Raw genomic sequence first — 11496 nt, forward strand, 5'->3', positions numbered from 1 at the left:
GGAGACGGTCCTGGCACTTGCTGGACTTTCTTGGGCGCTCTGAAGCCTTCTTCACAACAATTGAACCGCTCTCCTTGAAGTTCTTGATGATCCGATAAATGGTTGGTTTAGGCGCAATCTTACTGGCAGCAATATCCTTGCTTGTGAAGCCCTTTTTGTGCAAAGCAATGATGACGGCATGTGTTTCCTTGCAGGTAACCATGGTTGATAGAGGAAGAACAATGATTCCAAGCACCACCCTCCTTTTGAAGATTCCAGTCTGTTATTCGAACTCAATCAGCATGACAGAGTGATCTCCAGCCTTGTCCTCGTCAACACTCACACCTGTGTTAACGAGAGAATCACTGACATGATGTCAGCTGGTCCTTTTGTGGCAGGGCTGAAATGAAGTGCAAATGTTTGTTGGGGATTCAGTTCATTTGCATGGCAAGGAGGGACTTAATTGCAATTCATCTGATCACTCTTCATAACATTCTGGAGTATATGAAAATTGCCATCAAAGAAACTGAGGCAACAGACTTTGTGAAAATTAATATTTGTATCATTCTCAAAACTTTGGGCCATGACTGTACACACAACAAGTAGGTCACATGGGCATAGTACAAAAAAATGTCTCACCTGGCATTTTAGCCAACAACTTTTTATTGCTGTTATTTATTTTTCCACTCTCTCCTCAGGTGACCACGGACCTCCACCAGGTGCTTTCAGATATAGGATACGTTCTGGAGTGTCGTGGGGTCGTTAAGGTCAAGGGTAAAGGGGAAATGACGACCTACTTCCTGAATGATGGACCGCCCAATAGTTAGCAGCCGTGGCAGCGCTAGCCGGGACCATTCCCACTGCAAGGACACGGCAGCACTACTGAGGGAGGACTCGCACCGCGAGCTAGCGGCTAACAACTAGCGACGCCATCACTTGAAACCCGAGCAAAGAGAAAAGACTGTGAGACTCCAGGACTTGAGAAGGAAAGTGTTCTTGTGTGGCAGCCATGTTTTGGAAGGACGAGTGTTTTTCTCATGTCTAGCCTCTCTCTCAGGCTACTTGAAAGTTGCAAAGTGTGTATATTTAAAGCAACGCCTTTAGCCTGTGTCAAAAGAAGGAAAAAGCTGTATATAAGACAACTTTTTTTATTTTATTCATTTTGTGTGATTTTTTTTTTTGTCATTTTTTATTTCAGGATAACTATGAAACAGGTACTCATGTTTTATTTCTGGGTTACTTATTTATTTTAATCTTGATGTTTTGTGCAAAAAGTCCTTTATGAAAAAGTGTGAATACATACGTGCACAAATATCCAGTTTATTACAAGTGTGTATGTACATGCATATTTGTGTGTGTATAATTGAGAAGGAAAATATTGACCAAAGACCAAAGTATTTACAAAAAACAAGGCAAGACCTGTCTGTTATGTTCTTGCAGAAGTCTGCCATTATCACTAACTCAATCTGTTGCACGGCAATACCCTCAGTCTTTGTACTTCAGTGCTGTCAAAGGCTATTTCTCAGTATGGGCAAAATGTGTAACAACTTTCATTTTGAGGTCAAGCACAGTTTATCATCGATGACATCTGTAGGATTACTCTGCCCCATCTCTAAAACATGTAATTCAATAGTAAATAGTGGCCTGGAAGCCATTTTTAAGTCCGGGGAGAAGGTTCAACAAAATGAGAGGAAATAGCAGTTCCACCCAGGATGATGGTCCCCCTCCTCCTAAACCCTTGTCAGATTGGTTCCCCGCTCCATGGCTCAGTCCAGCTATTACAGCTCAGAGCTTGAGCACCCAAGGCACAGCTGTATACGTCGTGGCCATAAAGGCATATACGGTCAACTGTATGTGGAAATGAAAAGACTCAAAACTAAAAAAAGATGTCCCAGAACCATCGAGGGGAAAATCTGGACATTAGATGCAGTGGTGCATATATACAGTGCATTCAGAAAGTATTCAGACTCCTTCACTTTTTCCACATTTTGTTACATTACAGCCTTATTCTAAAATGTATTAAATACATAAAAATCCTCATCAAGCAACACGCAATCCCCCATAATGGCAAATTTCGTAATTAGAAAAAAACAGATACCTTATTTACATAAGTATTCAGGCCCTTTGCTATGGACTCAAACTTGGAGTCCACCTGTTTTTCAGCGGCAGGGAGTGGGAGTCTAGTCAGGATCGAGGGAAAGATGAACGGAGCAAAGTACAGAGAGATCCTTGATTGAAAACCTGCTCCAGAGTGCTCAGGACCTCAGACTGGGGTGAAGGTTCACCTTCCAACAGGACAACGACCCTAAGAACACAGCCAAGATAACGCAGGAGTGGCTTCGGGACAAGTCTCTGAATGTTCTTGAGTGGCCCAGTCAGAGCCCGGACTTGAACCTGATTAAACATCTCTGGAGAGACCTGAAAATACCTGTGCAGTGACGCTCCCCATCCAACCTGACAGAGCTTGAGAGGATCTGCAAAGAAGAATGGGAGAAACTCCCCAAATACAGGTGTGCCAAGCTTGTAGCGTCATACCAAAGAAGACTCAAGGATGTAATCACTGCCAAAGGTGCTTCAACAAAGTACTGAGTAAAGGGTCTGATTACTTATGTAAATGTGATCGTTTTTTAAATTTGTAATACATTTAAAAAATATAAAACCTGTATTTGCTTTGTCAGTATGGGGTGTTGTGTGTAGATTGATGAGGAAAATAATTATTACTGAATACTATGCTTTGTCATGTTGAAGGCCCATAACTATTTTCGCTGTGAGGTTTTTATAATACGACAAACTGCTTTCTTGCCAAACTTAGCTTCTCTAAAGCATGTCTGATTGTACTATCCTCTTTTCATTTTTCATTTTGTTTTAACGTTGGGTATCTTGTATCACCTCTGTATTCATCATTTGCATTATTCTTATGGCTGTTATTATGATTAGAATTATGATTCATTATTATGCTTATTATGATATTTCCATTCCAACGATAAGGATCAAAGAGCAGAACGCTTTCTTTTAAAATGCCAGACGTAAGCTCAGGCTCATTGGCACCAACTGATCAACTGCAGCCAACTCACTCAGCGCTGTTTCCTCACCACCCTACAGTATTCAAACACTGGCTCTAGACCTGCTGACACATACCCATTAGCTGTCGCTTTTGCATCAAAGTGGTGCATATTCCCCAATCGCGAAGGACTGAAGTGTTTACACGCAGATAAACAAATTATACACTGTACCTTTTTATTGAGCAAACACTACTTCAAGACTCAACTCAGTCAGGTTGTGAGCTGATCCCCTTCCTATCGGACTTCAGGGCAGAGAGACGGGACACAATCAGCAGTGTGAGTGGTATTTCCTACTTGAACTCGGCCTTAATTGAACAAGCCACTGGAGAATAGTGTTAGCAGGAACTGTGCCTGATTGCTACATCTGAGTTTCACAGGATGTTATACAGAGAGTGAGGGAGAGAAAGAGAGGGAAGGGTAGAGAGAGCCTGTGAAAGCTAATATAAATCATTTACTGACCTTAGCATTGACACAACACTGACTTCATTTAGTTCATTTTGACTTCACGTTTCCCCATAACATCCTCAAAACACCCAAGTCATCGTTCCTCTCTCTACCATACTTAACTATGGCAACTACAGTAACAGTTGATCATGTTCGTACCAAAGCAAGCTAATGCTGCCTCATGCTATTGGTCCCTCCCAGTGCGGTGATATTTGGCTTTGAGCGTGTGGGACCGCCAGGCAACAGTAAAGGTCATGGGGTCGATAAATGACATAGGTGACCAACTAAGAGTGATTCACATAGAAATATAATACATAGAATGGATGTGGTAAGTAAGATTATGCACGTTGTGTCCATTCTATTTCTATGGGCTGTCCTGTCTTTGGGTTGGGTGGAGGTTGATTGTTGACTCTTGGGATGTTTTTAGGGGACACGGGAGGAAGAGGGTTGTCCCAGTACTACTGAAACAGTGGTTTGTTCAGGCCTAATGAACCCTTTTCGAACCCTTTGCTTTTTGTTAGTTTGTTTTCTACCACTGAGTTGAAGGACAAGAGTTGAGGACTTTGACAAAGAGAAAAATAATATTTCCCATTGAATAAAAAAAAATCTAAAATCAATGGCTGTTTTAATTCGTTTTATGTGGTATTAGTGCAGCTGTCTTTACCTGCTGTAAAAACTGGGATTACCATTGGCTGATTGTCATTGAGCAGATGTTGATGCCTTAGATGATGTTGAGAGCGAGCAGCCACAAATACCCACAAACTTTCATACATGAGAGGATTAATAGCTCTGTTCCTCCATGCACTATCATGAAGGAGTTACAGTGCTAAACATACAGAAACTTGCTAGCTACAGCCACGTCCTCTGAATTTTTAAAGGCCACCATTGAGATGGGTGCGTGTGTTGACTGACTCACTCAATGACCCTGTAATCGGAAACAGCATCGCTCCTCAGGTAGAGTGGCTCGCTCCCAGATCATTACATTTACACGTGCATATTGGAAAGGGACTAGCAAGTTAAAGCGCACTGCATACGAGAGAATTGGGACGGATGCTACTGCGTGAGGGAGGATTTAGGACAGGGTAAAGATAATGAATGTCTGAAGGCCAGTTGTGCTGCCAAAAGTGTACTGACAGAAAGTAAAAAATGACTTGTGCCTAATAATGTTCCAGTAATATCAAAAAAACATCTGGATATTCCTTTGACCTCATATGTTATAATAATGATACTGTAACGTTAGCTAATTTAGAAAACAGTTTTAAAGGTAACTAAATGTTTTCCTTGTGTTATAATTTTATTGCTTTAGTTAATGTACTGAAATTATGCAAAATACCAGTTTTACCAAAAATACAAACACACTATCAAATATTTGGCAGCTAGACACTATTCAGTAACAATATACCTGATCCCAGATATTCAGTTACTATCCCCAAGGTCTCCTGAATGATCTAAGGTCTACTGAATGGTCTTACTGAGTGACAGTAGCTAATTACTGAAACAAAACTCTCTATTCTTTCCTTGTGGGTATTACCATTTCATTCCTCTGGAGGGAGGTAACAGCTCAATTGTACCAGTTGAAAGGCAGACGTCAATTGACAACATGATACAGTAGCTCCCAAACAAATAGCATGCTATGACAAAAGTGTCTGTTTATCAAACCACAGGAAACCACAGGAAATCAGAATAAGCTGAACTCCCGGTCCGTCATTGACATCTCTTTCACAAACCTGAGGAAAAACAGTAGGTAGAGTGAGAACAGGCCACTGACACATCTGACTTCAAGAAACAAATTGTAAAGCTAAAGTCAGACATGACACTCACTTCGTCATCTCACTGTTCTTGCGGGGGAATCGTTTGACTTGGGTCCAGCGTTCCTGCGTATTTCCTTGGCCTCCATTGGGCATCCACCATCCACACTGCTGGCTGTCTGTCAGGGGCACTGAGTACAGCTGGTTCGGGGCTAGGGAAGAGAGAGCCCATGTCAGTTAATACTGATCCTAGGGATGATAAGTGTATTCAATTACTGCAAAAAGAAGTCACATAAACTGACATCTGGGTGTCTGAACCCGTTTGAGCATCTCTCTGTATCGCTCCTGGCTCCCCTGGTGTATGTCTGAGCTGAAGGGAGGTGGCTGGTTGTAGATGCTGCAGGTATCAGTGCATTTTGGGGGTCCCCTCTGGGCTTGTATAGGGGGCAGTCTTGACTGTTTGGTACAGCTCCTTAAATCAACCTCATCTGTAAAGGTCAGGGAGTCTGGCGTGCTTTTACCTTCAAATGATTATCCATGTCAGCACATATTAACTAACACAGTTATGAAAAAAAGCTTATATCACAATTTACAGACCGACAAATGTGGAATTATTTTGCTTGTTATAATAATTGAACATTTAGCTAAAATGTTCCTATTTAGAAATAATAACCAAGTAAGGTAAAAAAAATAAATGCAGATGCACAGCTTGGTAACAGAATTACGGTAAAATGTCCCTCAATTTTATTCTGTTACTACATTTATCTGCACAGTTCTTCCGGTAAATGTGTTTTTGTAAAAATGTCTTTGGAAATTGTTAAAAGTAATCCTTGTGCATAGTAGAGTTATGTTTGTTAAACTTTGAAATCAATGTTTTTTGTTTGGTATGGCTACATTTTAAAGTGATACGTCTGAATCTCAGCGTAATTCCGTTACTATGGAATTGCCCAAACCAAAGGCTCTTAGCTAAATAGCTAGCTAACGTTAACGTAGATAGAATTAACAAAGCACTTGTCACTCACCGCGGTGGGAAGCAGACGCTCGTGGATTCACTAGCATCTTGTCTCCGATGGGATTTTGATAGCCCAAATTTGTTATCCCGAAGAAAGCCATCAAGTACCGTCGCCAGCAACAGTCTGAATGTCCAGGATAGCATAAAAACGTGGGCAAGGCAAGCAAGCGCTCTGTAAATAAATCACAATGTGTTCTGTTTTACACGGAACCATGGTAACAAGTGCCACCCATCAGCTGGACTTCCGGCTATCAGTGGGTGGAGCCGGGGTTAGCGCTATTTTGAATCCTTGGCACGTCCCTATCCTCCCTAAACCCAACCAGTCTACAGGATCGGTGAGTCCCCCGCGGGACGGTTGAGCTAACGTCGGCTAATGTGATTAGTGTAACCAACGTCACATAGCCCCTCAGAAAGGCACACGGACACCCACACTTCAGGTTGACTCGGTTTTGATCTGCAGTAAAAGATATCAAACAGTGATGACAGGACGGTCACAGCCACACGTTCACTGGTTAGGTAGGACACAATATATATTTTAGATATGAGCAAAAGTAATGATATATGCCCTCAATGTGAAGTGATATTAATCCATAAATACAGAGCACAAGCACAACCCTTTTTATATAAACCTTTAAAGGTTGTAAGAAAATCACATTCGCTATTGACTTTGGGAAATATGAACCCGTTTTCCAAAGACACTATTGTGACAGTTTTAAACAGTTTTTATATACAGAGAAAGGAGACACAAACCTGCTCTCAGAATATCTCTCTCAGACTGAGGAGCAGACAGACCAACTTCCCAAATAAGGGAGAAGCACTCAAAACCCACTAGTTGTTCTTTCAAAGAAAATAATACATAAATGATGTCTGAAGACCTCTCGTATGCCAACCTTACTACAATGGCAGCAAATATTCTTATGAATTCAACAACACATAATGAAAGGAAACTTTATTTATATCACACCTTTTCCTGATGTGAATGGTTTGACCCACTACTCTACCCGCGAACTGCGGAGTTCTTCGATATCTACATTGCGGGTGAGGTTGATGGAAACTCTTCATTTTCGCTTTGTCACATGAGCATGAGGTTGTAAGTAACAAGACATTTACAGTAGCTATTACAGTGAAATAATACCATGCTATTGAGGAGAGTGCACAGTTATGAACTTGAAAATGTATTAATAACCCAATTAGGCACATTTGGGCAGTCTTGATACAAAATGTTGAACGTAAATGCAATGGTTCATTGGATCAGTCTAAATATTTGCACATACACTGCTTCCATCTAGTGGCCAAAATCTACATTGCTCCTGGGCTGGAATAATACATTATGGCTTTTCTCTTGCATTTCAAAGATGATGGTACAAAAAAATTCATGTTTTTTTCTTTGAATGATCTTTTACCAGATCTAATCTTTTATATTCTCCTACATTAATTTAACATTTCCACAAACTTCAAAGTGTTTCCTTTGAAATGGTATCAAGAATATGCATATCCTTGCTTCAGGTCCTGAGCTACAGACAGTTAGATTTGGGTATGTCATTTTAGGCAAAAATTGAAAAAAGGGGCGGATCCTTAATAGGTTTTAACCAACCCTACCCTTACATAACCCTTACATTAACCGTCCCACGTATCCCATTTAGACTTTGCCGTGGAGCCTGGGCGAAGAAGCAGGGGTCTGTTCAAAAGGTTGAGACGTTACAAAACGTCCAGATATAATTGCATTTTGACAGATGCTCTTCTAGCTCCGTTATTGAAAAAAATCGAACAATGTGCTTGAGACAAAAGGTGAGCAGGGAAGATGTAACAACAGGCACATTAAGAATGATGATATGGTGAGAAGTTTTTATTCGGATCCCCATTAGCTGGGGCGGCAGGTAGTCTAGTGGTTAGAGTGTTGGAACAGTAACTGAAAGGTTGCCAGATCAAATCCATGAGCTGACAAGGTTAATAATCTGAACAACCCACTGTTCCTAGGCTGTCATTCTAAATAAGAGTTTGTTCTTAACTGGCTTGCCTAGTTAAATAAAATCATCTGTTGAAGAAGCAGCAGTGTAGAACATGACAAAATACTGAACAGTAATGGACAAGAACAGCAACACAAATTTAAACTAAGACCACAATGACTAAGGAAACATATTACTATTTTAAAAAAGAAGAAGAAAGAGAAAATAAAGAAAAAAAATCAACATTGTGCTCTATTTGCCAGTTTAACATCTTATTTCAAATAATGCATGTACTGTGTTTATTGTAGGCACTGTGACAAACGTTCTTTATAGTGGTTCAGAAGGCACACAATAAATAGACCACAAATGTTTCCAACTAGGCCCCTTTTTTCTCAATTTCCACCTGAATGACATGCCCAAAGTAAACTGCCTGTTGCTCAGGCCCTGAAGCCAGGATATGCATATAATTGGTACCATTGGAAAGACAACACTTTGAAGTTTGTAGAAATGTTAAAATAATGTAGGTGAATATAACAAAATAGATATGAAATATAACACAAAAGAAAAACCAACCGGATTTTTTGTTTTTTGAGAGACCATGCTCTTACAATGGAAAGTATAGGGGCATACTGAATTTGAGCTCCCAGGATGCAATTCCTATGGCTTCCACAGGGTGTCAGCAGTCTATGTTCAAGGTTTCAGGCTTGTAACTTCCAAAACGAATAAGAAATATCAGTTTTAGTACAGGGAAATAGTAATAGTAGTCTTGGAAATTTGTGTTTGGTCGCGCCATGAAGACAAGACACACCTGCTAAAATCGGTTTCCTATTGAACATACTTCTTTCCGTAAGAAATATTATAGTTTGATTACATTTTAGAGTATCTGAGGAGTAAATAGAAACGTATTTGACTTGTTGAAACAATGTTTAGTGGTAGATTTTTGGTAGATTCCTTTCTCAGCAGGTTAAACGAGTGGATTACTCAAATCGATGGCACCAACTAAACAGACTTTTTGGGATATAAAGAAGGATTTATCAAGCAAAATGACACTACGTGTTATAGCTGGGACCCTTTAGATGACAGATCAGAGTAAGATTTTCAAAAAGTAACAAATATTTAATCGCTATTTGTGAATTTATGAAACCTGTGCCGGTGGAAAAATATTTTGATGTGGGGCGCCGTCCTCGAACAATCGCATGGCATGCTTTCACTGTAATAGCTACTGTAAATCAGACGGTGCAGTTAGATTAACAAGAATGTAAGCTTTCAACCGATATAAGACACTTGTATGTACCTAAATGTTTAATATCCATAGTATTTATGGTTATTTATTTGAATTGCGCGACATCCAGTTTCACCTGAAGTTGTCCCGGTAGCGGGACGCCTAGCCCTAAGAAGATTTATCGTGGTTCAGAAGGCACACAATAACTAGACAACAGATGTTTCCAATACAAACTTGGTGCATAATGGGACATTTGGGTCTCTTTTCCTACAATAATGCTGTTAGACACACTGGCTTTATGTCTGTAAAGAAATCAGTGTCTTCAGACTCTGAGCAGTATTATGACTGGCATGCATTCCTTTAACTGTTTTTCTTACAGTAAACATATTTGTTCCAGCTATTTATAATAAATGAATGAGGAACTTGTGTACTGAGACATGACGTCGTAGCCTAATCCTCTGATATGTAGAGATATGAGTGAGATTGCTCTGGACTCCAGTTCAGCATAAGGAAGTCTTAAGGTTAGTGCTTCGGAGACTCTTTTTATTGTTTGATAAATCGGTGTGGTCAGAGGGGCCGTGTCAAACATGGGCTTCCAGATCGGTGGTCCCCTGCCCCCTCCCTCAGAGCCTGGGACTAACCCCCCTGACTGATGCTGTCTACATGGGTTCTACACCTGGAGAGGCCCCTACAGGACCCTGAGGGCCCCGGGGCCTATGGTCAACCCTTTATGTTGGGCAGGATGGCCCCTGCAGAGATTAAAGAGAAGCAGGATGGGCTGTCCAAATGTGTGCCCATATAAATATTATATGGATGATATGTGTATAATCAAAGCTTATGTAGCAGATCACTTGTCTTTGTTGTCGTCAGTTGTATGCATCAAAGGTTCCGGCGCTGCCCTCTTCTCCCCACCACCAGTCTCATCATTGTTTCAGTTAAATATATATATATATATACAGTACCAGTCCAAATTTTGGACACATCTACTCATTCAAGGGTTTTTCTTTACTTTTTTACTATTTTCTACATTGTAGAATAAGAGTGAAGACATCAAAACTATGAAATAACACATATGGAATCATGTAGTAACCAAATTTAAAAAATATATATTTTAGATTTTTGAATGTTGGGCCAGTAACCGAAAGGTTTGAATACCTGAGTCGTCAAGGTGAAAAATATGTCGCTGTGTCCTTGAGCAAGGCACTTAAAGGGCAATTCTCAATTCTCAACCTCATCTTCAACACCAAACCAGTGTCTACTTATTTGAAAACAGTGCGTTTCTATGATCTGTGGGTAAAAAGATAAGAAAAAAGGTCCTAAAATGCTTCTCTGTGACATTACAGGGTAGGCTTGAAAGCAAAAAAACAGCCATTTTCAAAACCTGCAACGGGTTTCTAGCCCAAGGGAGGGTATTTTCTTGCTCACCCCGAATCTCATGGTGTTTGAAAATAACTTTTTTGAAAATCACTGTTAACTTTTGGTGATGTCATAGGGTAGAACTTTTTCACATTATATTTTTTTCTAGAAATGTGCTATTTCACATATGTTGACACTCGTATTGTGCTGGAGATAGTGAAAATGATGATGAAAAGTGGTGGAATTGCCCTTTAACCCTAACTTGCACTATGGCTGACCCTGTAAAAAACAACACATTTCACTGCAGCTATCCGGTGTATGTAACAAAAAAAACAAAAAAATGATACAGCAATCTTTGCCTTATTTTTCTTCTTCCTGTTCACTCAGAAGAAATATGGTGACATCTCAGAAAGCCTCAAACTTAAAGAGAAGCTAAACTGCAAAAATGTCACATGGTACTTGCACAACGTCTATGTTCAATTTATTTCACTTTCATTAGAATTTGGATTGGCAGTTTATAATTACTCATCTACTTTTTTAACCTATATTCTGCCAAAAAGCTATTTTATCAGCTCAAGAACTCTGGCTCTAAGACTTGCCTAGATGTGGGAGAAAATAATAAGGGTGGGAAACCAGTTATCTTACACATGCCACAACATGGGAGGAAACCAGGTACTTTAGTCTAAATCATGTACAATATACAGAGCCATGTGCATGCAGGTTCCAT

The 11496-nt window shown here is 40.1% G+C and overlaps 2 protein-coding genes across 5 annotated transcripts in view; one reads left to right on the top strand and one right to left on the bottom strand.

Moving 5' to 3' along the window:
- Positions 1 to 4102, top strand: part of adcy6a (adenylate cyclase 6a) — a 55245-nt gene extending 51143 nt beyond the window's left edge. For all 3 annotated transcript variants that reach the window (XM_014145539.3, XM_082962005.1, XM_082962006.1), the window contains one exon: positions 678 to 4102. In XM_014145539.3, coding sequence (XP_014001014.3) covers positions 678 to 806 — 129 coding nt within the window. In that variant the 3' untranslated portion in view covers positions 807 to 4102. The remainder of the gene's footprint in view (positions 1 to 677) is intronic.
- Positions 4103 to 4760: 658 nt separating this feature from the next.
- Positions 4761 to 6478, bottom strand: spmip11 (sperm microtubule inner protein 11). 2 transcript variants are annotated; one of them, XM_045695946.2, is made up of 4 exons: positions 6256 to 6477; positions 5536 to 5754; positions 5307 to 5445; positions 4761 to 5212 (listed from the first exon to the last, which is right to left on the bottom strand). In XM_045695946.2, exons 1-4 carry the CDS (start codon positions 6344 to 6346, stop codon positions 5164 to 5166), a joined length of 498 nt encoding a protein of 165 aa, XP_045551902.1. In that variant the 5' UTR covers positions 6347 to 6477; the 3' UTR covers positions 4761 to 5163. The 2 variants fall into 2 exon arrangements, with proteins under 2 accessions (XP_045551902.1, XP_045551903.1); XM_045695947.2 differs by lacking the exon at positions 5536 to 5754 and having other exon boundaries at positions 6256 to 6478.
- Between the last annotated feature and the right edge of the window lie 5018 nt (positions 6479 to 11496).

The sequence above is a fragment of the Salmo salar genome, chromosome 15 (assembly GCF_965601325.2).
Source record: "Salmo salar chromosome 15, fSalSal1, whole genome shotgun sequence".
Classification (NCBI taxonomy): domain Eukaryota; kingdom Metazoa; phylum Chordata; class Actinopteri; order Salmoniformes; family Salmonidae; genus Salmo; species Salmo salar.

What these genes read in the sequence shown, in the direction of transcription:
- spmip11 (XM_045695946.2), bottom strand. Translation starts at nt 6,346, where the DNA reads ATGGCTTTCTTCGGGATAACAAATTTGGGCTATCAAAATCCCATCGGA. An exon ending in AGCGTCTGCTTCCCACCGCG is followed by an intron (nt 5,755 to 6,255) that starts GTGAGTGACAAG and finishes AATCATTTGAAG; the next exon opens with GTAAAAGCACGCCAGACTCC. An exon ending in AAGAACAGTGAGATGACGAA is followed by an intron (nt 5,213 to 5,306) that starts GTGAGTGTCATG and finishes GTTTTTCCTCAG; the next exon opens with GTTTGTGAAAGAGATGTCAA.